The 27,179-nt window shown below is 41.5% G+C and overlaps 2 protein-coding genes and 1 long non-coding RNA gene across 4 annotated transcripts; 1 reads left to right on the plus strand and 2 right to left on the minus strand.

Annotated features, from left to right (window-relative positions):
* On the minus strand, positions 1-5,764 carry LOC108920007 (OX-2 membrane glycoprotein-like). Of its 2 annotated transcripts, none has more exons than XM_029258066.1 (11): positions 5,226-5,764; positions 3,751-4,089; positions 3,273-3,581; positions 2,405-2,449; positions 2,044-2,122; positions 1,518-1,580; positions 1,302-1,331; positions 1,116-1,148; positions 502-531; positions 346-372; positions 1-152 (listed from the first exon to the last, which is right to left on the minus strand). In XM_029258066.1, exons 1-11 carry the CDS (start codon positions 5,272-5,274, stop codon positions 140-142), a joined length of 1,017 nt encoding a protein of 338 aa, XP_029113899.1. In that variant the 5' UTR covers positions 5,275-5,764; the 3' UTR covers positions 1-139. The 2 variants fall into 2 exon arrangements, with proteins under 2 accessions (XP_029113899.1, XP_018583966.2); XM_018728450.2 differs by having other exon boundaries at positions 2,044-2,125.
* Positions 5,765-7,482: 1,718 nt separating this feature from the next.
* LOC108920097 (uncharacterized) lies at positions 7,483-11,976 on the plus strand. The gene is made up of 3 exons (XR_001964975.2): positions 7,483-7,823; positions 8,016-8,637; positions 11,543-11,976. It is a non-coding gene; the product is annotated as an uncharacterized LOC108920097 (long non-coding RNA).
* Positions 11,977-12,157: 181 nt separating this feature from the next.
* LOC108920005 (OX-2 membrane glycoprotein-like) lies at positions 12,158-13,167 on the minus strand. The gene is made up of 3 exons (XM_018728449.2): positions 12,984-13,167; positions 12,600-12,880; positions 12,158-12,172 (listed from the first exon to the last, which is right to left on the minus strand). The coding sequence occupies exons 1-3, from the start codon at positions 13,165-13,167 to the stop codon at positions 12,158-12,160; spliced, it is 480 nt and encodes a 159-aa protein (XP_018583965.2).
* Between the last annotated feature and the right edge of the window lie 14,012 nt (positions 13,168-27,179).

Consider the following 27,179-nt stretch of genomic DNA (forward strand, 5'->3'; position numbering starts at 1 on the left):
AAAGAAATAAGGACCACAAATAGAAGATAGAGTAATAAAACAATACAGTATATCAATAAAACTGAGTACAATGAGGAATGAATAATATGGACATTAATTCAGTGTGAATCATCACGCTTCATGGCCTCAAGTTCTGGTACTAAAAAAGGGACCTGAAAGAAAAAAGGGATCCTGTGAAACTGTGGCACATGCGTGCTTTACAAAAACTGAGAAGAAATTTACTGTAAAGAATCTTATTCATTGACATCTTAAAAAAATAGTATTGTCACCTTGTTTAAAAAGACAATAAAAATATTCAGAACAGGTTGGATGTGCTGAGATATGGTGCTCACATTGCATTCTTACCTTTTACACTTCTTTTCTCCAAATTGTCTAAAGCATAGGAAAGAATAAAAGCAAGAGAAAATGAAACTGCACATAACAACCAAAAACCCTTGAATTTAAAGACTCGCTATATTTAAAAAACTAAACAGAAGGAAAAGCGAAGAAGTTAGAAATTACCCGTTGTTTGTTGGAGAAGCTAACATGGATCTTTGGGGGAAAAAAAAAAAAAACATTAAAAAATTATGAATATACTATCTTGCATACAAAATAATTTACATAATAACAATTTATCACTACTGGAAAATCAGTTAAAATATATCACAAAAATATTTCAGAAATAAACATTTACATTTTGTTTGTGGAAGATTATATTTCAGACCTGAAACTGTATGAAAAACTTGAAATTGTTTGGTCTCTTGGATTGGAATATTATATAAGTCTATTGGATAAGCATTTTACACTCAGGTTATTTAAGGATCACTGATGTTAATAAATGAAGATGTTGAAGTCTTATTTTGAACTGAGGTGAAACTGGTCTGTGACTAAGGAAGAAAAATAATTAATGAAGTCTATATAAGAATACAGAAAAAAAATGCCAATATAGAAACAAATAAATGGAACATATGCTTACGCAGCTTTTTTCAGTAAGTCTTTTCCTGATGATGTTGTGCAGCTAACATAAAAAAGAGATTGGCTTGTACAGCAGACTTGCAAACTAAATCTATACTTTTTACTTATTAGAAAATTAGTTAAAATGTAGAATAAATAGTGTTTAAGAAATTAAGACTTACTCTCGTTTCTTTAGGGTGGTTTGTGGACTTATCCTGAAAAGTATGGAAAACTTCAGTTGGTTGAGTTCCCCAGGATTGGATTATGACGTTAGTTTGTAAATCTCCATTAATTTAATGAGTCTTTTTCAATCAAGTAATTTAAGGGTGAATGGTGTATAGTATTTTAAAAAAACATTAAAATCTTACTGTATTTTAAAGGAAGATGAAGCTGGTGTGCTATTGAGGAAAGAAAAATGGTTAATAAATTGCCTCCCACTTTGTCTTCCATTACAGTATACTATTTTAACATTAAAGCAAAATAAAAAAGGAACAAAAGTATTATAGATGCATACATGCTTAAGCATAGTTCAGAAACATAGTTCAGATAGAGGGTTCCATGGCCTCATGCAAAACAATACAGACCTGTTTGTTTCTGAAGATGAATCACTTGGATATTTAATGGCACTGCCTTGTGAAGAAGACTCTCTGCCAAATAGAGTGAAGAGAGATCAGCAGAAGGGAAAACAGACTTCAATGTCTAGAAACATTAGTTTAAAACAAGGATGTCCAGTCTTAATCGTGGTGGGTTGGTTAATTGGCAGTTTTTTGTGCTTCATTCCACATAAGTAACAAAATTTTTTACTGAACTGAAGTACCTTAAGCTTCTCTTACAGAACTTTGATTCTTTACATATTTTAAGAAAGCAGGAAAACCTTTATGCATTTGATCCTAACCAGTCTACAACTTGCAGCAACAAAAAAAACTAAAAGAATGTTTTATAATTGTTTTCGTTAGGAAAAACAGTTACAAAACATACTTCACTAGCTGTTACCGGTTAAGGGTAAAACCGGCACTGTTGGCATAACAAGCTTTCCTCGTTTAAGGAGAGGCCCAGTAAGGTCCAGCAAGGTCCAGCACTAGACTACACTACTGTCTGGGGCATTTCTACCTGCTCTGGTGCCGTCTTTTCCTGTGCAACCAGATTCCAAATCCAGCAGTGGCTATCAAAGGAATGATTGCCAAGACTACTGCTGTGAAGGAGAAACACAAGTGTGTCAACCATGAAAATCTCCCCTTCCTGCAAAACAGCCTTTTCTCAAGGTCAGCTGCTTTTCCTTGTACCAAAGGATTAAAAAATGACCTTAATGTTCCAGATTTCTTCAGAAAATGAAGAATTATGTGAATAAAACTGAAAAACAAAATTCAAAACAAACAGCAATCTGGAGAATCAAACACTTCAAATGCACTTGTACAAACATACAAATCCTAAACAACTTTTACATGAGGATATGGAATATACTTTTACCTACCTGTCATGCTCCAGTTAGAATCACTGTTTCTGCTGTCGCTGTGTCCTGAAACAAAACCCCAAAAATGTTAAGAAAGAAAAGACACATACACTCCATTGAAAGCTTGTGTACAATCTAAATCTTAAAATAAACTTAAAAAATGAAGAAATTATTACACTTGACTCTCCTTAGCTATTTGGTTTAACCCATGCAACTAAGGTTCACTTATTTTTCCACTAACACAATTTTTTTCTACTACATGCATGATTTTCTCTAAACCAACATAACTAACAACCACAAATAACATGGTAAAAGTAAGGGCAACAAGAGGCTGACATGCTTTAAAGCAGCAATGTGTCTCTCTCTATGTATATGCATATTCAATGACAATGTTCTGTTTATACACAGTACTTCAGTATCCAGTTTTAGTTCTCCTGAAGTTAGCTCAATGGCTAGTAATATAAAGTAATTTACTGTAGAAATTTCACTGATCTCTCATGGAATATCTGCAGGTGACAGTTTGCAGGAACACATAAAGATTTAATATGAAACGGAAACTAAGATAGTCATATATGAGAAAGTCTTTTTTTCATTTCGGGACTGCCAAACTATGATGGTTCATTATTTAACCCAGACTATCATCATCATTATCATCATCATCTCAGGACTGCAACCGCTTGTTCTGAGCGGGGTCATGGCAAACCAGAGCCTAACCTAACCCAACTCAACAGCACAGGGTGCAAGGCTGGAGGGGGAGGGGACACACCCTGGACTTGAACCCCAGACCCACCACACAGCAGGACCCAGCGAAGCCTACTGTGCCACCCCAACCCCTATATATACATATTTTTTTCTTTCCACTGCAAGAAGAAAGACATTATTTACTTACTTATTATGGGGATTCTTCTGTAGATCTCTTTTTTCTCCACTTTAAAGGGGTCTTCTGCAACACACTTCACTTTGATCTCTATGTCTGGAAGGCTAGACTGTACTACAGCTGTAGCATGGTTTGTGATGGTTGTTGTTCCATTGTGATGTACAGTTTCAGTTGTTGTGGAATTTTGTAGAATGGCATTTCTAGCATCCCATGACACATTTGGAGCAGGTCTCCCAGTTACAGAGCAGGACAGGGCATGTACTTGAAGACCATCATCCTGTACAACAGTTTGTCTTACTTCCAACATGGGCTCATGCAATTCTGTGAGGAAGAAAAAGAAATTAAACAAAAGCATGATTTCATGTTTTATCATTTACAATATAAGGACAGGCAGAAGAGTTTACCCATCATTTCAGAAATAGTGACAAACCACTGCAGGGATCATTATTTATCATTTGATTATGGGTGTTGTGTATCGTTAAGCCTTTACCATAGACTTTGAGGCAGGTCGTCCCAGAAATGGCCCCATCAGGAAAGGCATTGAACAGGCACTTGTAGCAAGACTCGTCCTCCTTCTTGACACCCTCAATAGCTATGGAACACTCCTGCAGTTCTGCCTCCCGGAAGTGGACATGATCACGGAAAGGGTCTGTGATTTTCATACCGTAGCGCTTGCTATAAGTGGCCATGTTTTCTGTCCTACCCTCAGTCACCCTCTGCCAGGTGACCTGCAGGACATCTTTGGGTGTTGTGAGCTCACACTTGAGAAGGGCTTCATCTCCAAGAGAGGCCACAACAGTCTGCTGTGTTCTTACCAATTCTGTGAGGACTGTAAGAGATAGTTAAGAAAAAAAACCAATTAAAAAAATTAACATCGCATTATACACACACACACACACACACACACACACATTTTCTGAACCACTTGTCCCATATGGGGTCACAGGGAACCAGAGCCTACTCAGCAACTTAGGGCCTAAGGGGAGGGGACACACCCAGGACAGGACACCAGTCCACCCCAAGGCACCCCAAGTGGGACTCGAACCCCAGACCCACCACAAAGAAGGACCCAGTCCAACCCACTGCACCACTGCATCCCCCTTACCTAACATTCCATTAACATTTGCCAAATCCTAACTGCACAAAAACTAGCATTCAGCAGTGTTTTATGTACGTTGCACACTCAATTTATAGTCATGGTAATAACAATGAAATTATTATTATTATTATTATTATTATTATTATATAGTGGTAGAGAGTGGAATTTAACTGTCTTTTCAGTTCTTTAGTTAGGATTTGAGTTGGTGATAATGATCTACACAACAACATGAGAAACTATTTGTATTTCATGCCATGGCCTTAGGTTTTTGAGCTTGTAGCAAACTTCCGTGTTTTATATAGCATAGTGATGAAGTAGCATAAGCCCGTCTACTGTTAGAGGTACAACCTGAGCACTGCTTGCTCAAAGTCCTAGTAACTAGAGTCCCAGCTCTCGTCTTTAGAATCAAAGTACAGTACCGTACTTCAGCACAGTTGTAAACTGTCCGACTCGGAATGTTATTACTACTTTTGAAGTCTTACGTACCTATTAGACTAGTATTATCATGTCTTAAAACGTGCGGGATAAGTATCAATATCATGTAATTGAAGGCAGTAGTAGAAACCTGACAATCCGAACTAGTCTAGAATCATCATGCAGGTCGTCAGTATATTAACATTTTTCACTTGTTAACTTTACAAAATAAAACATAATCGTCAGACAATAATCTGGCAGACGTGAAATCCATGTTGAAGAATACTCGTTATTATATTCTTTTACGTTTTTTCTGTTTTGCTGTCTCTTTGCGATCGGAAACCAGAGTAAGTTTAACTATTGTTATATTGACTTTCTCTAAATATTAACAAACACACGTGACGTTCCAGGTCTTATATTTTATGAAGTATGCTTTTAAATGTATTACTCACCCGCAGGAGACATCAAAAGGACTAAAAATAAGGATTTAATTTGTACCATTGTGAGATATTGCGAGATATACGTCCTTTCCCGCCAATATTTTGAACTGGATCGAACGCACTAAATTGAAAGTGAAACAAGTGTGGGGCAGAACTTATTAACCCTTTCTAAGCCATGGACCCCTTAACACCCAGCTCCGCGGAGCCGGCCAACTGCAAACGGCGTGTTTCCCTTTATGGTGTGCTCGTGCTCGCTTTGTTTTGAAAATTATAATAGTAACTTTCTCCCCGTGACGTCACCGGGCACACTGACACAGTGCACTGCTATATTATATGAGCCCTGAAGGGGCCCAAAGCTCGGTCATTTGTGCCAACTAATATTAACTTGAATGTTCATAAAAGAGGATGCATGTACTAAGTGAGGGTTTAGAGAAGCTGCCAGATGGCAGATGCATGAACAGGAACCAGGGAACCAGGTCAGAGACCAGGCCAGACTTGCCTCTCAGAGAAATGTGAACAATCTCTGCTGAGTACTGAGGGATGCCAATAACGCGACGGAGAAAGAACTGAAGTACCACAAGCCCTGCGAGAGAACGAAATATGGGGAGCCTCTACATGTGGACTTGTGTTCATATGGCTGTTTGTTTTACCTACAGCTTGGCTCAAGGTTTGTGCCTTTCAGTTCAGTTATAGTACATTTTTCAATGGACAAGCATCGTCCATTTCTGTGTATTTCATATAGTCACGTAAATGCTACGATACACTTTAATTCCCTATGACAGAGCATCACTCTGAAGTCTCTCTTCATGCTGATGTAACCTCGCTCGTGCCAAAACAAGATTCTACAATGCAAATAATAAAATTCAAAAAATGTTTGTTAGGAGTGGAATGGTAGTGCAGTGGGTAGCTCAGATGCCTTGCAGTGCCTGGGATGTACATTTCCAGCAAGGGTTTAAATCCAATGCTGTCTGAGTGGAGTTTGCATGGGTTTCCACCAGGTGCTCTGGTTTATGTTGTACATCCAAAAAATTAGCTGAAATAAAATAACAAAAGAGCTTAGTTGCATATTTCTCTAAGACATGTATTTCAGGTGTTCAAGTGAATTGTCATATCTGAATTGCCTGCAGTGTGTTCGTACAGTGATCTGCTCCATAGATGGGTAGATGATAGTAGTGTAGTGTATCAAGCATAAAATGTCACCTTGGATAAAATATGACAGCTAAATAATACATTTACATTTACATTTATTCATTTAGTAGACGCTTTTGTCCAAAGTGACGTACATCTCAGCAAAAGTACATTACATTACGAGAAAGAGACATGGCTGCAGACGTGTGACTCTCAAATAAACCTAATTTGTTACCTCACACTTGCTGCACCGATGTTCATCGTTCAAGTACGTGAATAAAACACAGGATAGACAAATCCTGATACCCTCCTAATAATACCCAGTAATCAATGAAATTATGATTTTTTTTGCTTTATAGAAAAAGGTATTTGGTAAATGAATAAATGTAAAAGTACTAATGTATTTGTATGTAAGTTTACTACAACAGAAAAGAATAGCTGAATACACACACACACATTTTCAGAACCGCTTGTCCCATACGGGGTCACGGGGAACCGGAGCCTACCCGGCAACACAGGGCGTAAGGCCGGAGGGGGAGGGGACACACCCAGGACGGGACGCCAGTCCGCCGCAAGGCACCCCAAGCGGGATTCGAACCCCAGACCTACTGGAGAGCAGGACTGTGGCCCAACCCACTGCGCCACCGCGCCCCCTAGCTGAATAAGATTACTTAAATATTTCTTTTGAGCCAGTTATGCCTAAATTATTCTTTATTTTCTTTCCTTGCTTATCATGTATTCTGCTACATTTCTAGAACAGAGGAAGGAGTATTTCAACTTGAACAGCAGTGTTGATTTGACCTGCACCAAAAAGAAGTTCTCAGTCGTGCAAAATGCATAATAACATCTGCTGTAATTTAATTTTATTCTTATGGTTTCGACTCATTTTCCCAGTAACTTGAACTTTAATTCCCCAGTGACAGGACACCATTCTGGAATTTCTCTGTATACTGATGTGACTTCACTCTCTTCAAAACAAGATTTCGCAGTGCAAATAATAAATGGTAACTAATATTTATTGTTGTCACAGATATTTATATTTCTTTAATGCCTATGTCAGTAACACAAACACACACTTGTAGTGTAGTTAATTATTACAGCAGTCAGTTTTTATGCCAAATTGTAATTTTTATGTATTTTGTTTCCTTTCCATGATCATGATCTATTCTACTACATTTCTAGAGCAGAGGAAGGAGTATTTTGACTTGAACAGCAGTGTGAATTTGTCTTGCACCAATAAGAAGTTGTCAGTTGTGTACGCTATATGGAACATTAACATCAATAATTCCAAATGCATAATAGCATCTAATATTGCAAAAGAAGAAGACACTTGTAAGGATGGAAAAGTTCTTCACAACATTACTAATGGTGAAGTCTACCTTCACATTCCTCGCTTTACAAAAAAAGATGAAGGACTTTATTATTGTGAAATAGCATCCAAAGAGGGAAGTCACTCTGCAGAAATCATAGTGTATGCTAGAGGTAAGAATTATTTCCTCAGTGAGAAATTTCACCTTTGAAAAGACAAGTAATTTTTTGACGATGGAAAACATATATGCATTGATTAATTTCAGCAATATGTTGATACAGACATAATGTCTTTGTATATCTCAAGTATACTAAGTTCAGTATCACATCTCATGATTATTAATATGTTCTTTCGGTGGGTCTCAGCCTCCCTAAGCATATCCACCAGGCTGGATGTGGACCACAGGGTCGCTGTGTGTTCAGCCACAGGAGCTCCTCCAGGTGCCTCCATCTCATGGAGGACATCATGGAACTCAACCGGTAACCAGAACTGCACACCAAACCCAGATGGCACCTTCAACATGGAGAGCCGTGTCAGCCTGCCTGATGGTGTCAATAGAATTGACCTGGAGTGCATCGTGACACATCCTGACTGGAACAAGAACCACACTGAGATATTTCATGTGCCTAGATCAACCAGTATGGGTCAGTATTTCTGTGAACCTTTTAAACTCTTAGAATAATTTTGATATATGTACAGTTGTGTTACAATAAATTACTCCCTAACTACGACTTTTTAACCACTTGAGAATGCACGCAAAAGAAATGTGAATTCTGACAGCGATTAAGAATTTTTGGACAAATGCAGTTTAAAAACAAGCCTTCAAACTGTCTGGCTAAGTCTGGAACACTGTCTTGTTAATATTTAAACTTAATTTTTTATTCTTCTTTTCACAGGCCCATCGTTAGAAATATTGCCATGTGTAATTTTTTCATTAATTTCGGTCGTTCTCTTTGGCTTTTCATCTATTGCCCTATTCAAGATAAGGTATGACAATCAAATCATTCACATTGTTGTATCTTCAACTAAATGCATAACTTGCTTCAATAAATATCAAGGTGTAGGAATCGAAAAAATGGAAGCGAAAGCTTTTAATAATTTTAGATGTCTGCAGGAAGAGTGTTGAAGGCCATAGTTGTTACTGAATGGGAGGCATGGCTAAAGTCTCACTTCTCCCGTGACCTCTTAAGTTCATGTAATGTGTAAATGTTCATACTCTATAACTGTGAGATCATACCTGTTAAACAATGCATAAATCTTCACGCAACTATTCCGTAACGTAAATGTTTAGATATATTTAAAAAATACTAGGAAGGAATCGTTGATATTTGGATAGTTTTATAGAGCCACTTGTGTGATGTACATTGATTCATATGATGAAAAGAAAGAAACTAACTGCACTTAAGAATCATGCATCTCTGCCAATCATGTCTCTCTGCTAATTTAATGCACACATCGTATTTTCTATAAGATGTACGGCACTTTGGGGAAAAGAGTCTGCTAAATTAATAAATGCAAAGAAAATGAGAACTGTCTTGCAAGTGTACAGCAATCATTTTACATTTATTAATTTAGTTGATGCTTTTCTCCAAAGCAACTTACTATCTTAAGGTTAAATTTATCACAAGCTTACAATTATTTGCCTAGTTACACAGCTGGGTAATTTTACTGCAGCAATTCAGGACAAGTACCTTACTCAAGAGTACTACAACCAGAGGTGGTGACTGAACCTGCAACCTTTGGATACAAAGGAAGCAGCGCCAACCACTACACTACCAGCTGTCTCAAGGTTTAGCTCTATCGACTGTGGATACGATAGTGAAGGATGCTGCACGTATAAAGGCGCACGTAAAAAGAACAGCTAGCATGAAAACAACAATAACAAAGAACGTCAAGGTGCAATAATTGAGATGGAAAAATTATTAATGTTATTATGCTGAATGGTGGGGGAGGAAGGGGAATCCGACTTAGGTACATTTTGACTTACGTTAGGTGTTCAAGAACGGTCTAATTGTGTAAGTCGAGGGGTGTCTGTATATACAGTTGTGTTACAATAAATTGTTGTCTAGAGTGAAAGACAGAAGAGTGCTCAAGGCCAGAGTTGTTACTGAGTGGAAGGCATGGCTATAGTGACCGTACAGAGTGGTTAATATGTTTCTGAATGTTTTATACAGATGTGGAAGCTGAGAGCAAGATTTTGATTGCATCACAAAAATGGGATGTGTCTCTGTATATAATATATATACACACATTCCAGTTATTAACTGCCAAATGCTTTTATATGTTTAAACATGTTTTTTACAAATAGTATGCACTGTAACATCATGGCAATTTAACACTTAACTTATGGCCTATAGATTCCCTGTTTTAAAGTACATACAGCTGTCAGGAAAATGTCCCCACATGGAATGTGCTTCCATGAAACACTTTCATTCAGGTTGTTTCACCGTTTACAGCTTCTGTCTCACTGCTCTGTTGTGTAACATGTGAGCACAACAATCTGCTTCTTAACAGTAACAAAAGTATGTGTTTCCAGTATGCTGAATAAGCTTTAGCACTAAAAAATTTAATGTTAATCTAGTGAGATCATGACACTTGGAAAAAGATTTTTTAAAAAGTCTGAATAATTTCACTGAGTAATTGGTAGCAGCAGATGCTGGAAAGACAATACAGATAGAAGTTTAGTAACTTTGTGTTTCCAGTTTAGTACATAGCACATAACAATAAAATATTACATGGTAACTATGAAAATTGTAGAAAACCCAATTAAAAGTCAAATACTTTTAACACAATGCTTATATGATAGTAGTATACTAATGTTTATATCTATATCTCCATTTTAAAGCTCAATGAACAAGTGAAATTTTAAGACATAAGACAACACATAATAAAGGAATGCTTTGTGACATGAGAAAACAAATAAAAAAGATATAATAGACTCCAATTCTATGTATATAGAATCCTCGATTTAGCTGCAGTGAGCTACCTAAAAAATACCTTTCAATGAAGCTGGAATATCAAGTGTACTGTGGTAGAGTTCCTCACAAAGAAAATGTAGTTACTGGTGGTAAGGAGCTTCAATGGTGGTATCAAAAGAAAGGAACTAACCTCCACAGAGGACAGGTTTCAACCCTTTATACAGAAGGAAAACTGTGCACTGGTTCCTGAGGATGGGTGTAATATAGTTAACTTGATGACTTAACTGATGAACGAGATGTACCATGCTGAGCTGGGAATTCAAGCTACCATTCAGCAATAATATCATTGTTACTTGTAAACTGGCTTCAAATTGTTACTTAATCTAGAATGCCCAGGAGGGGTGGGCAGCCACTGACTCTTGGACCCCCAGAGGTTTTTATTTCTCACTCGATTTTCGGTTGGGAGTTTTTGTTACCTTCCCTCTGTGGCCAGTAGGCGTACTTATACTTCTCTAAAAGCATTATATTACGATAGTCGGTTGCCGACTGTCATCTTTGTTTCTTTGTTTTTCTTGCCTTATGCCTGTGTTAAAGTGCTCTGTGTCACTACGTGAGAAGAGCTCTCTATAAAAAAATAAATTGAATTTAACTTCTCAGAAACATGAAAACAACCTTTTTACCACCGAGGTAAAGTGGGTTTCAATACTGGGTAGGAGAGGCTCTCTCCAGAAACCATTCCCCAAGAAGTCATGCAGCTGTAGAGGCCTGGAAATACATATACACGCATACACAACATCAAATTAAACACACTGAAATGACATTTTCAAAACTGTAAAGACAGAAATGATGAGACTATTGTATAGATGGAAAAGTTTAAGTGACTACAGTATATCGGGAGCTCTGGGAAGAACACTGATACTGGGAAAGAGTGTGTGAGACGGCGGAGTTCTTTACTCACCTCTTTCTTTCTTTAGACTTGAAGAGCGCAGAAGGCGACAAATGAACTTAGAACAATCATGATCTTCAGATGAAAACTGCTGTCATCTGGGAAACACAAAAGTACCCTTTTTCTTGTTAAACTAAAGAAATTCCATCGAATGTTATTTGAAAAGCCCGACACACGACATATTCCCAAAACAACCCTCATGAAAGTACCGTGATCTCAACTACTTTTCCCGTATATCTAAACAAGTAAAGTTGTCAAACTTCCTACTGTTCCTGTCAGTCTGTTTTGTTGAGAAGCAGAGGATCAAAACAGAAAGTGGAATCTCATCTGTAGCAAACTGGAGGACCCGGTTGATCCTCCCTGTTCAGAGGAGACCAACCATGTGGGATTTCACAGAGGGACACCGAAAGCTCACAGGTCACGAGATGAGGGATCGCGGGTCCCCTCCTTCCACACAACCCGTACCCCACCGTGTCGTCATTGTGCACTTTTGCAATTCCTCCTGTGACTCTGCTGTACTGCACAGCAGCTCAAAATGAATCAGAGAGCCCAAGCAGCATGTGGTTGTGTTGTGCAACTCACTTCTGTGGACTGGGTGCTCGATCGACTGATTTCCACATTCAGACAACGATCTCTTAAAGTCTCAAACGCTCACCATCTGGCAACCCAGGCAACCAACATTATTTTTGCGCACAACCACCTGCTCCGCAAAGAAAATCCTACACTAAAAGTGAACTGATAGACAGGTTACCAGGCTCTAGCTTGCTGCGACCCCACTCCGGACAAGCAGTTTTTAGCCACTGTGTGTGTGTTATTGGGCAGCTGGAGTTAGAGCTGCTGCCTTTGTACCTAAAGGTCACAGGTTTGAATCTCAGCTCCAGCTGTAGTATCCTTGAGCAAGGAACTTACCCTGAGGTGCTCCAGTAAAATTAGCACTGGGTAAATAAGTGCAGGTAGCTTAAGGCTAAGTCACTTTAGAGAAAAGCGCCAGTTAAATGAATAAAAGTGTTAATAATGTTGGTGTTCTGATCATCTTCACCTGCAGAAGACGCTAGCTGATCCTCTTGTAAATGAATCCTCCTCACGATCCTTTTCTGAGTCTCCTGACCGCCCACCAGACAGTCCACATGTGTTCGTGGGGACGTGGACAGGTCTAATCTCAGGCTACTCGTTACGGTAACAGTTCCGTCGCTGTTGGTGTTGCTCGAGGTGGTCTCCATCGGTCCTGACTTTTGGTCCTCCGACACCCCCCACTGAACCTCAGGTGCCGGTTTGCCAGTGGCTGAACAGGTAACCACCACTGGCTTCTCTGTGTCAAGTGCAGGAGCAACCAGTGGTCTCTTCCAAGTTCTCACCGTCCTTACTCCTTTAACAAGAAAAGAAAAGTCCGGTAAAAGAAGGCACTGCATCACATACTGTTTCCTAAATAACAGACAGAAAGACGGGAAAGGCAGTGAACATTGCTGCACCCCGGACGATGAGGCAGATCTGTTTGCGAGTGGTTCCCTTGGGGTAAATGTTGAAGGAACAGATGTAGCAGCCCTCGTCCTCCAGGGAGACCCCCCGCACTGTGATGGCGGTGGAGTCCAGGGAGGTTTCTGTGAGGAGGACCTTGTCTGCGAACGGCTCCAAAACCGAATCCTCAAGGTGCATGCCATATGCAGCTACAGTCTCCACTGAGCCGTTGGTCCGATGTCTGTGCCACGTGACCTGCTTGACCCCCTTTGGGTCCGAGACGGTGCAGGATAAAGTTACGTTTTCATGGAAGTCAGCCACAGTTGACCCCTGTGCTTCGATTTGGGTAGTTATGGCTGCAACAATAATGCAGAAATACATCAATGTAGCTGTTTGTACTATAGATTTATTTACCATTAATAAGACATGTGACAACTGACAACTCAGAAAGTTCTTCTGCCAAGCCGGCTCTGTATCAACAAGTGAGATTCCTTAATGCCAGTCCTTTATTGTCTTTCCCCTTCCTTCCATCCAATTTCAATAACCACTGGTCTTGAGCAGGGTCAGGCTTAACCGGAGCCTATCCCCAAATCATTAGGTGCAAGGCTGAGGGAGGTACACCCTAGATGGGATGACAGTCTGTTGCAGAACAGTCACACGCACAAACAGTCATTGACCCATTTATATAGTAAGGGTAATTTAGTCACCAATTCACCTGAACTGCATGACTTTGGACTGCGGGAGGAAACAGGAGCACACAGAGATAACCCATGCAAACATGAGGAGAACATACAAAGTCCACAGAGACTGAGCAGGATCAATCCTTCATTTATTAATAAAAATAAACTACACAAAATTCCAGTACTTCAATAGTAAAATATTGCACATTAAATTTAAGATATTCCAGGTAAAATACCTCATAGAATTGTTTTTTTTTTTTTTTTTAAATCAGTCATTAAACCATTACACAGCATTGATAAAACTCCTCTGGTAGTTCAAGCTAATAGAAACACATATGTAACACTTCAACACTACGATATCATTGCCCTTAAATATGTGAAAACCTGTATCGTAACATCTTGCAAATTTACTCAAAAATCAGACAAAACAAAACACTGAGCATTACCTTCAAATAATGGCCAGCAACAGAAAAAAAGTGCCACTTCCAATATAATATTCATTTTGCTTGCTAGAGGTCTTAGGGTTATTTAGTTGCGATGTGTTTCAGACCAGATGCTCACACACATTTCACTTTAGAGTACAGTACTTATGGGGTTTCCTATTGTTGCTTTCAAAGAAACACTGGAAGTCCCTGTTGGAAAGTCCTACTTATTACAACCCCAGAGGGTGGAATCCCTGTTCATCAGAAGCACCGTTTGAGATCCATGCGACTAACCCAACACTCCTGTTTTCAGTTAGCCTCATAATCAATTCTGAGTCCTATAAAAGGGAGTAAAGTTAGATCACTGGTGTGTGGCTTCTTGATCAGCTCTTTACAGCTTCCTCTGTGATTCTACAGTGATTCTTGCTCACTAACCTGTTTTTCATGGTGTTGTTTAGTGTTTATCTGTTCTAATCCCAAAGTCCTGTCCTGTCTATGCCAGTCTTTTGTGAGCCTGTCCAGGTCTTGTGTACCTCCCTGTTGCTGCCTTGTCTCTTTGTGTTACTGTGTTCACATCAGTTTCGCTTACTGTAAGAACACTTTGTGTGCATTTTAGTCTGTGTCACCCATGTACCTTATCTCTGGGTTCGCACTGTGCGCTCGTGTATAGACACTCTACAGTTGAGGTCATTGTACTTTATGTCCGTCTCCGGAACTTACAGCGAAAGATGCCCATCTTAGTTTCATGTCTAGACATAACACTACTGGCTGCCTCAGCTCTGAAAAGTTATTAATGTTTTCAGGGGCAGAAATAATACCAAGAAATACATCTTCAATTACAGTGATAAGTGGGCAGTGTGGTGGCACTGCAGGTAGCTCAGGTGTCTTAGATCCTAGGATGTGTGTTTCGTTGCGGGTATAAAACTGCCTGTCTCGAATTTGCTTGTTCTTCCACTGTGCTCTGGTTTCCTTCCACAGACCAATGTGTGTTTCAGGTGAAATGGTGATCTTGTAGTGCTGTAACTGAGCAAGTGAGTATGTGATCTGCAATAAACTGGTGTCCCATCCAGGACATAGCCTGTGTCCTGCTCTAGGCTTGGCAAGAAAAAAAACCTCTGAGGGTCCACGGGCCAGTGGTTGCCCACCCCTCCTGGGCGTTCTAGAAAGTAACAATTGTAAGCCAGTGTAACAAGTAATAATGATCATGTTGCTAAATGGTATCTTGGATCCCCAGCTCAGCATGGAACGTCTCGTTCGTCATGGTAGTTGGACATCATCCTCTGTCAGCAAGGGATTCATCTGTCACCACTGGCTGGCCTCCTCAGGTCTTATGTAGCGAGGTAGTGCTCAACAAGAAGAAAGAGGAGAGTTAGTAATTTGTTACTTAAGTTAATGTAATATGCATTTTTATAAAGGTGATAAAAAACAACCAAGGCAGGTTGAATTACATTTCGAGGTGGAATGCCTGAGTGAACATGTAAGTCTTTAGTTGGGATTTGAAAACAGAAACAGAAGGGACATTTCTAACAGTAACTGGTAGACTATTCCACAGTTTAGGTGTTCTATAACTAAAGGCATGACCTCCTACTGAAGTCTTATTGATCACAGGTACTTTAAGGTAACCTGCATCTAATGAACAGAGATATCATCCTAGGATATAAGAATTAATGATCTCACAAAGGTAAGCCGGAGCAATGCCATGTACTGCCTTATATGTCAAAAGCAGGATTTTATAATCAACTCTAAAAGCGACTGGGAGCCAATGCAACGATTTAAATACAGGTGATATATAGTCAAACTTCCTAGTTCTAGTGACAATTCTCGCAGCAGCATTTTGTACCAATTGTAGCCTGGATACAGTCTGGTATGGACAACCCGAAAATAAAGCATTATAGTAATCCAGCCTGCTGGAAACAAAAGCATGAACCAGTTTCTCAGAATCCCGTCTACATAGGAATTGCCGAAATTTAGCTATGTTTCTTAACTGAAGGAAGCACAACTTAGTCAAAGCATTTACATGCGATACAAATGACAGCTTTCTATCCAGCAGGACACCCAAATCCTTGACACAATCCGTACGCTTGAAGGTAATACCATTTGTTATAAAGATTGGCGTGATTATGTAGAGAGTTTTGGCATCACCACCAACCACAAGTACCTCTGTTTTACTGGCATTTAGAGATGAAAAATTTTTACTTATCCATAATTTTCTACTGGTAAAACAATTAGCTAACGACACCACATGTGATGGATCATCAGGCTTAAACGATACATAAAGTTGTGTGTCATCGGCATACGAATGGAAATTCACATTGTGTTTGCGAATAATGTCACCCAATGATAACATATAGAGTGAGAACAATAATGGTACCAAAACAGAGCCTTGCGGCACACCATACTGAACCATAGTTGAGATGGAGGGGGTGCAGTCATCATATTTCAGTACAAGTTGTTCACGGTTAGCTAGATACGATTCAAACCACTTCAGAACGGTACCTCTTAGTCCAACCAGGTTTCCAAGTCTACTCAGTAGGATACTATGGTCTACAGTATCAAATGCCGCACTCAAGTCCAGTAACATAAAAATAGAGATCTGACCAGCATCAGAAGAGATGAGAATATCATTAACAACACGTGTGAGTACCATTTCAGTGCTGTGACTGGTGCAGAAACCAGACTGAAATTTTTCAAATATATTATGATGATTAAGATATTTTACAATTTGAGAAGCTACGATTTTTTCTAGAATTTTGGATAAAAATGGTCGATTGGAGATCAGTCTATAATTACATGGGTTATTGCAATCCAGATCCGATTTCTTTAGTAGGGGTCTAATAACGGCGGTTTTAAAAGCTTTTTGAACACAGCCATTTAGTAACGACGTATTAACAATATTAACAATCCTTGTTGTTAATATTAAGATGTTTTCTAAGGCAGAGAATGCTAAAAATTTAGTTCTGTATATTGATAGAATTTTCTGTCCATAATTCTTATCCTCTGTTTGCAATAAAATGTCTTACGTAGTATGATGTCTTGTCTTTTCTAATGTGCTCTAAAATCCATGACATGGCAAAACTAAAAATAAAGGTGATACATCTTCAATCATGTGTTCTGTACTCTGAAGGCAATGGGAAATTTCACAATATATGAGGTCCTGTTTCATTATTGATTGATGGGATTTCCATAAAAAGTCCAAAATTTCAGCAAATGTGTTATCTAAAAGGGGGTGCGGTGGCGCAGTGGGTTGGACCATGGTGCTGGTTTCTGGTGGGTCTGGGGTTCGAGTCCTGCTTGGGGTGCCTTGCGACGGACTGGCGTCCCGTCCTGGGTGTGTCCCCTCCCCCTCCGGCCTTACGCCCTGTGTTACCGGGTAGGCTCCGGTTCCCCGCGACCCCGTATGGGACAAGCGGTTCTGAAAATGTGTGTGTGTGTGTGTGTTATCTAAAATTTTATGAATGCATTGCAGGTGTTATTTCACAAATTCATAATGGCAAAAACTGTTTAGCCTTCAGAACATACAGTGGATGGTCAACAGGATAGTAATGATGCAAGGAGTTAGATGATGGTTTCAACATTGCTGGTTTCCCGTGCAAAGTGGAGCCAGGGGCATAGACAGACTAGTATAAGCACTATGGATGGTGAAGAATGTCAATGGAGTCACAGACAATGTCGTCTAGTGTGGGTCTGAAAAATCACTCACAAATGAAGGATCAGTTTCAGAACAGTCAGAAACAACCATAGTGAAAGGATAAATGCAAATCTTCCTGAAATCTGATGGCATGTTGGTAGGAGCTACAGCCAGGGGTGTGCAAACAGTACTGCTTGGAAGTATGTGAATCTTACAGGGATGGTCATTATTCTTGCGTAAAATATGAAACTTGTAAAATCTAAATCTTAAACTTACAATGATAAATAAATTATTGATTTACACACCTGATTCTACTTACCTACTTGGTTTAACCAATGCAATTTGGGGTTCACTTATTTTTGCACTTGCACTGTTTCTGTGTTTCTACTACGCAAATGATTTCCTCTAAAACAACATATGTAATTGGTCATTACACACCACTTCTGTCAGATGAGAAACACTGCTTCTCGTCAAATAACCATTCTGTGGTCAACCTAAGGGAAACAAGGGCCTCACATACGTTCAAGCAGTGTTATATAAATAACGTACGGTTAAATAAAGGAAGTGTGATGTCAGCTTGCGTCTACATTGAAAATGTTAATATATTACTCTCTTACCACTGTCTTTTGAAATAGATGGCTGTGAGCTGGTTGGATGTGGAACTTTGGTACAAGGTGGAGCTACACCACCTGGATAGCTCCCTGATGTCTGCACCATCGTATTTCTCAGAGACAGTATTGACTGCCTCCTCTAATAATACACTTAAGAAGGAACAAGAAGGCAGTTGATCTCGGACTGAAAAACAAGGCAGGATTATGAGACAGAAGAGCTCCTTGAAATGATGCAGGATTGTGGGTTTTTTTAGTGTTATGACGTGTTTTGTTGGTCGTCTTTCTGCTCCCTGGGTGTCCTTAACTACTCCAGTCTTCTAGGCGACACAGACACACTCCATATGCTGCTGCTCTGCTCCTGCTGCTGCTACTGACACTCGGCAAGTTGCGCACACTGGTCCTGTCACTGAGGCAGGCTTACTGGCGCGACTGAGGAACTGGAGCATCGTGGGAGACAGCCACACCTTGTCTCCTTGTCCAGGAACAGCGGTGCACTTCTAGTGTCTGTAGTCCAAGTCAGGTGTTGCTACCTGTTCTGATGATGCAAGCCCCCACTTTTGTCTCATTAGAAACATTGTTAGGCTTGCCCAAGGTTGTTGTCTCAACACCTATTTCTGAAAACAGATCCAACTATGGGGTTCAAAAAGTCTGTTTTGATGACACCCCGGGCTGTCCTGTACATATCTACATCTGTCTTCGATTTTAGTGTCAACTGAACTGCTATATAATAAAAAAATTGCCAGTAAATAAGATATTGTTAAACTTTCTGTATTGACAATTTTATATTTGCTCTAGAAAATTAAGCATTTGGTTCAAGGTGCAAGAGAAAAGCAATGTATTGTATTCCATATAGCCTAACCATCGGAAAGACAAAGACTGAAATGAAGTAATTACTCATAACCATTTTTAGGGGTGGGACTGCAAATAGAAGAATGAAAAATTTATGTTAAATGTTTAGAATTCAGTGGCTTACAATTAGCCATTTTTAAGGCTTGTCTTTGACAAATATTGTACTTATCCAAAGGTAGTTCATGTTTTACTACAACAGAACTGATATTTCTGCAGATTCCTCAGAATTAAGGTCCACTACCATGTAAGGGGGATCTCCTCTGTCCCAAGAATTATAAGAGATCTGGAGTCTTTTTTTAGTTGTTTAGTCGTGGTTCTAGTCATTCAGTTGAGTCCAGCTTTGTGACCTTATGGAATTCAGCAGCTCATTCATGTGTTTGCAGCTGTGTCTCAGAGCTTAGCTGTAACAGAAACAGACCCCTTTATCTTAATGAGCGACAGAAATCATATTCTGATAATTCCATACTCATATTCCACTTTTTGGAATTTTATTTAATCAAATTAACTTCATTCAAAAGTTTACAAACACAAGTGGGCCAGGGGCTACAAATATGAACATTCAGGAGAAAGAAGTGTTATCTAAGCAACTAAAATTAAAGGTGAAATGACCAAAAGAATCAATAACCGGCATTATTATATTCATGATGCTGCTCATGTTTAGGAATCCCTGCCATTTACTAAAATTAATAAATTAAAAAGATTGTTGTCCGGAAGAGCATACTAAACACTTAACAGTTCTGTTGATAACATTTATAATAATTCTGATTATTTATTTGCAATAAAATATCTCTTATGTAGCCCTACGGAATCTATTCCCATGTGTAGCTGGGTATTTGGGGTGAAAAATAGTTATATAAATGGAGAGGGTTATGGTTTTGTAACTTGATGTTTTTTATTCCTATATATATATCGTACGTTTTTTTTTGGTGTTTATTGGTAGGAAAAATGTCATTTAGGGACTGCCCAATCGGTGCTGGTGGGGAAAGCGCTCGCGACCTTGTGGGGCGGGATCTTCCGGTAGAGAAGAGGAAGAAGAGGGAGTAAGAAGGAGAGTTGGAACACCGCAATAAAAAGCCTATATTTTCTGTTTTTCTTAAAGAAGTTAAGCAGTACATTGACACTATCAAGGAATGTGATAATAAGAAGGCTATTAAGACTGTTTCTTATTGTGATAATTTTAAGGTCTTGATGTAATATTTGGTTATTGGAGTGTTTTATAATTTCCCTTTTTTTAAAAAAAAAAATTCCCCCTGGCTAGGTTGACTGTTCTGAATTAATATTCTGGTATTGTGTGTGATTTATTTCATAATTAAAAAAAAAAAAAAGAGAGAGAGTTGGAACACCGCGTGGGGCGAAAGGGAGTTTTTTTTTTTGAGACCGGGCTAGGAGGACGAGCCGGTTTTGGTTCGTTCTCGCTCGGATGTTTCGTTAAACTACGCGAGCATAACAGCCAGCGGGCTTGCGGTCAGTTGGTTTTGAGTAGTTTAAGGGAAAGAGGGGGAACGGAGCACGTCACGTGTGTGGGAGACACCGTGATCGTTGCACCTATCTAGTTTTTTTTTTTTTTTTCGGAGTTGTGGGCAGTGGAAGTAATACTGTAAGTGTTAGGGTTTTGCCAGCGCGACTGGACCGCGGAGAGAGTGTGGCCAGGACTCGCCATCATCGCTCCACCCTCTCGCTGAAGAGAGAGCGGATGTGAGGACGGGTCGCTGTCGCCGGGTCGGTTTCCCGCATCGCACGACGAAAAGCGTGACGGCGGGGTCCGGGGAACTTCCCTCGGTGGTGGACGAGCCAAGAAGGGAAGGAGGAAGGAGCTCCAGAATAAAGCGCGCCAACGTCACAACGAGAGACGGACGGTACCAGAGACTGAGTCATATAAAAAAAGGAAAAAAACCGCCGAGCACAAAAAAAGTGTTCGTTTTCTTTGTTGGTATGAATATTGTAAATGTTTATTTGTGTGAACTAGTAGTTTTACATTAAATGTTCGTTGGGTATATTTCACCTGATGTTGTGACAGTCCCTGCCTGTGTCACACGGGGGGGGAAGCAGTACACGCATCCCAAAGTTGTGTTGTAGACACTACCGATTCACCTAGTAATGTTAAAAAAAAAAAAAACATTAGAATTGAGTGGGTGGGCTACATATAATATATCTTAAAATATATCTTGACCTTGTCGTTTTCTTCTGCAGACTAAAAAAATAATCCATAACATGGCCATAAACCCAGTGAAGGCGATGTATCTCACAACTTGAAAACTTCCATTTTCATTAATGATTCTTGAATCATTATGTGTTCTGCGTCCTGAAGGGAAAAAACATGAAATTTTATCGTATGTAAGAGTTTCCTGTTAATAAACACGAGATTTCCGTAAGGAGTTCATCATTTCAGCAAATGTGTCTTCGTTTCTAAGCAAAATTATACTCGAATGGACAGTTGGTGTTACCTCACTCTGTGGAATTTGTACCTTTTGTGAAATTTACAGATTTTTAATTTACAAAATCTTGGAAAGATCAAGAAATTAAAGATCTGTCCAGCTCATGTGTGGCGTAAAAGTTCATGCACCGTAACTTCATGATCTTCCCCAGATAGGCCTTTACGCAGCCGCTACGCCGGCATTGTATGTCATTGTTTGTTTGTGTACTGTTGTGTTTACTCAATAAACACACTGAGAATGATATTGTTAACTGGCACGTAGCCTCGTTTAATGTTCACGCTGGGTTTTCACAACCATGTGCTTTTTACGTATTCCTCCTAAATCCGCTTCCTTGCTACCTAGGTATCCTTCCTGTACCTACCGAACACATCTGCCCTCTATCGGTAATAACATAAACAACAACTGATCACCACATGTACCTTATTTTTTTTAAAAGAATAAATAAATGAACATTTTTGGTAGGCGGTTATCAGGATTCATCTATCCTGCATTTTATGCACCTACACGTGCGATGAACATCAGTGCATCAAGGGAAAGGTAACAAACCAGGTTTACTTAAGAATCACATGTCTGTAGCCGTGTCTCTTTCTCCTAATGTACAAATTGTGTTTTCGCTGAGATGTACATCGCTTTGGATAAAAGCATCTGCTAAATAACTGTAAATGTAAATTCATTCCTCTTCGGTGGGCTCACCACCTGCCGGAGAAACCATAAGGGGCCGGTGCGTTGTGATTTGGGCGGTGGTCGGGGCCGAGTGCCCGGCCGACCCGGACCTCGGGCGCCAACTCTGGTTTTTGGGACTTGGAATGTCACCTCACTGGCGGGGAAGGAGCCTGAGCTGGTGCGGGAAGTTGAGAGATACCGTCTAGATATAGTCGGGCTCACTTCCACTCACAGCTTGGGTTCTGGAACCACTCTACTCGACCGAGGGTGGACTCTCCACTATTCTGGCGTTGCCCAAGGTGAGAGGCGGCGGGCTGGTGTGGGCTTATTAATAGCCCCCCAGTTCAGCCGCCATGTGTTGGAGTCTACCCCGGTGAATGAGAGGGTCATCTCCCTACGCCTTCGGGTCAGGGAACGGTCTCTCACTGTCGTTTGTGCTTATGCGCCTAGCGGCAGTGTAGAGTACCCGGCCTTTTTAGAGTCCCTGGGGGGCGTGCTGGAAAGCGCTCCCACTGGGGACTCTGTCGTTCTACTGGGGGACTTTAACGCCCACGTGGGCAGCGACAGTGATACCTGGAGGGGCGTGATTGGGAGGAACGGCCTCCCTGATCTGAACCCGAGCGGTGAGTTGTTATTGGATTTCTGTGCTAGTCGCGGTTTATCCATAACGAACACCATGTTCATGCATAAGGGTGTCCACCAGTGCACTTGGCACCAGGACACCCTAGGTCGGAGGTCGATGATCGACTTTGTAGTCGTTTCTTCTGACCTTCGGCCATATGTCTTGGACACTCGGGTGAAGAGAGGGGCTGAGCTGTCAACTGATCACCACCTGGTGGTGAGTTGGATTCGATGGCGGGGGAAAAAGCTGGACAGACCTGGCAGGCCCAAACGCATAGTGAGGGTCTGTTGGGAACGTTTGGCGGAGGCCCCTGTCAGAGAGGTCTTCAACTCCCACCTCCGACAGAGCTTCAACCAGGTCCCGAGGGAGGTGGGGGACATTGAGTCTGAATGGACTATGTTCCGCTCCTCCATTGTCGGGGCGGCTGTTCGGAGCTGCGGCCATAAGGTCTCCGGTGCCTGTCGCGGCGGCAATCCCCGAACACGGTGGTGGACACCGGAAGTAAGGGATGCCGTCAAGCTGAAGAAGGAGTTCTATCGGGCCTGGCTGGCTCATGGGACTCCTGAAGCAGCTGACGGGTACCGACGGGCCAAACGGAGCGCGGCTCTGGCAGTCGCCGCGGCAAAAACTCGGGCTTGGGAGGAGTTCGGTGAGGCCATGGAGGAAGACTTTCGGTCGGCCTCAAAGAGATTCTGGCAAACCGTCCGGCGACTCAGAGGGGGGAAGCGGTGTTCCACGAACACTGTTTACAGTGGAAGTGGTGCGCTGCTGACCTCAGCTGAGGATGTTCTCGGGCGGTGGAAGGAGTACTTTGAGGATCTCCTCAATCCCTCCGACACGCCTTCCGTAGAGGAAGCTGAGGCTGGGGACTCGGAGGGGGACTCGTCCATTACCCTGGCTGAAGTTGCTGAGGTAGTCAAAAAACTCCTCGGTGGCAAGGCTCCGGGGGTGGATGAGATCCGCCCCGAGTTTCTCAAGTCTCTGGATGTTGTGGGGCTGTCTTGGCTGACACGCCTCTGCAGCATCGCGTGGAGTTCGGGAACGGTGCCTCTGGACTGGCAGACCGGGGTGGTGGTCCCTCTTTTTAAGAAGGGGGACCGGAGATTGTGTTCCAACTACAGGGGGATCACACTCCTTAGCCTCCCTGGGAAAGTCTATGCCAGGGTACTGGAAAGGAGAATCCGACCGATAGTCGAACCTCGGATTCAGGAGGAGCAATGCGGTTTTCGCCCCGGCCGTGGAACACTGGACCAGCTCTATACCCTCACTAGGGTGTTGGAGGGTTCGTGGGAGTTTGCCCAACCAGTCCATATGTGTTTTGTGGACCTGGAGAAGGCATTCGACCGTGTCCCTCGTGGCATCCTGTGGGGGGTGCTTCGGGATTATGGGGTTCGGGGCTCGTTGCTACGGGCTGTTCGTTCCCTGTATGACCGGAGCAGGAGCTTGGTTCGCATTGCCGGCAGTAAGTCAGACCTGTTCCCGGTGCATGTTGGACTCCGCCAGGGCTGCCCTTTGTCACCGATTCTGTTCATTATTTTTATGGACAGAATTTCTAGGCGCAGTCAGGGAACGGAGGGTGTCTGTTTTGGTGGCCGCGAGATCTCGTCTCTGCTTTTTGCGGACGATGTGGTCCTGTTGGCTTCATCAAGTCAAGACTTGCAGCGTGCACTGGGGAGGTTTGCAGCCGAGTGCGAAGCGGCGGGGATGAGAATCAGCACCTCCAAATCCGAGGCCATGGTTCTCAGTCGGAAAAAGGTGGATTGCTCCCTCCGGGTTAGGGGGGAGTTGCTCCCTCAAGTGGAGGAGTTTAAGTATCTTGGGGTCTTGTTCACGAGTGAGGGAAAAATGGAGCGGCAGGTCGACAGACGGATCGGTGCGGCGTCTGCAGTAATGCGGTCATTGTACCGGTCTGTTGTGGTGAAGAGGGAGCTGAGTCGTAAGGCGAAGCTCTCAATTTACCGGTCGATCTACGTTCCTACCCTCACCTATGGTCATGAACTCTGGATCATGACCGAAAGAATGAGATCGCGGATACAAGCGGCAGAAATGAGTTTCCTCCGCAGAGTGGCTGGGCGCACCCTTAGGGATAGGGTGAGGAGCTCAGTCACCCGGGAGGAGCTCGGAGTAGAGCCGCTGCTCCTCCGCATCGAGAGGAGCCAGTTGAGGTGGCTCGGGCATCTGTTCCGGATGCCTCCTGGACGCCTCCCTGGGGAGGTGCTCCGGGCTTGTCCCACTGGGAGGAGGCCTCGGGGCAGACCCAGGACACGTTGGAGAGACTATGTCTCCCGGCTGGCCTGGGAACGCCTTGGGGTTCCCCCAGAGGAACTAGAGGAGGTGTGCGGGGAGAGGGAGGTCTGGAGTACTCTGCTCGGACTGCTGCCCCCGCGACCCGGCCCCGGATAAAAGCGGAGGAAGATGGATGGATGGATGGATGTAAATTCATTCTCCAGATGCTGATTTGTTCAGTTAGATTTTTTTTTAAACTGATAACTACTTTAAGTTTATTTTACTTACTTTATTTTATTAATCACTTTCAATCAACATCAGATGAGTCTTCAAACTTTATTGGCTGTAATTTTCCTTGGTATACTTCATTTGTGTCAGAAGGACACAGTTTGTGAATTCTGTGTTGAGACAGAAGGTACTTACCCAGTGTACAGATGCTGAAGTGTGTGGTATTCATTCCTCCATAGTAAATATGTTCACAGGTGTAACTGCCTTCATCGGACTGGTGTAAGACACTGATGTAGAGCACAGCTCTGTCCCCCTCTATCTGCACTGTTACTCTGGACTCACAGGTGCTGAGCAGTTGAGATTGATTTTGGTCAAACCGAACAGCCGCACTGCACTGTTGTCCACTGGTCCTGTTTATCTTCCAGGTCACAAGCACTGATTCATTAAATACTGTGTCTGGACACATGAGAAAGATGTTTTGTCCTACTTCCAAACATCCCATTTCAGGTCCTGTTTTGAAAAGATTAAAGTTTTGCTTAATTTTACAACAAAATTAAATCAACCCAGAAATGTACAATTAACATTTCATGAGACTAGAAATCTCATTAAAAAGGATTTATACTATATATTCAATTGTGAAAAGGTAAATGTGTGCAATAAATTCATATACATAGCAATATAATAAACATAACAAATATTACCACTTTGCATGTCAAAATTTGAGAGTATAAATGAAAGGTGGTAGATGTCCTTACCCTCAGGTACTGAGCACACACTTATGAGCAGCAGGGATAATGCAAAGCACAGAGTGTTCATCTGCACGTGTTGTAGAGCGGCGGTAAGAGTGTTTGAGCTGGAACACAGCTTGCTGTAGCAAAGGAGCTGTAAAAGTGTCTCCGAATTAGGTTATTTTGAAAATGACGTTGATGCCAGAGATGATGAAGACAGAGCTGGTGGTCAGAAAGGAAGCTGTGGTTCGGTTAGAAGTAAAAGTGTAACAGTCTCTGTCTCTACAGAACGAGCCACACAAGTCCTGTTGTCAGAGGCCAGAACCCTGCAGGTTTTACACAGTTTGTTTCAAACAGCATCTGTCTGGAGCTGTACAGCTCTGTTTTACTTACACATTTGGTTGTTAGTTTGTCTTTATTTAGGATAGGATTACATAGAATAGGATGGAGCTTTATGAATTTCTGCAGCTTACTAAAGTAAGTAAAGTAAAGTAAAATTCACACAGCAGCTGAACACAAACATTTAGCTAAAACCCTTTGTCCAAGGTTGTGTGTGACGGTAGAGTTTTGTATTGACTTAAAAAGATTTATAGAGCTGCTCAGGGTAAGTATAATGTTGCACTAAGATACTAAAGGAGAATTTAAACCAAGGAGCTCAAATTATAAGGCCACAGCCCTAAGCACTGTTCTACCTTCTGTAGACGTTCAGAATAACTGTAAATATTATTTGTTTTTTAAAAAAAAACACAACACATAAAATTTGTCAAAATTATGTGTATTAAAGCGTACCAGCTGAACTGAGAACAAGAATTATAAATGAAGAACAGAAGTATAAAGTACAGGTGCTTTCAGCACTCAAACCCCAAAACACTGAGCAGATCAGTAGAGCACAGATGCAGAGCGGTAGCTATAAATATGAGTGGGGCTTCTCTCAGGGTGAAAAAACTGAGAAGCCTCATCATATTGCTGGAAAAAACAGTTTAACACTGTGAAAGGAAATAAACTGAAGGCAGGCATGACTTCGCAGGGCAGTGAGCCTGAGAAGAAACGGTGGTCTCTTGGGTTGTTAGTATAGCACTTTAAGAAAAAAAGAGTTGTATACACAACTTTGAGATCAC

This window comes from Scleropages formosus, chromosome 14 (genome assembly GCF_900964775.1).
Source record: "Scleropages formosus chromosome 14, fSclFor1.1, whole genome shotgun sequence".
NCBI classification, from domain to species: Eukaryota; Metazoa; Chordata; class Actinopteri; order Osteoglossiformes; family Osteoglossidae; genus Scleropages; species Scleropages formosus.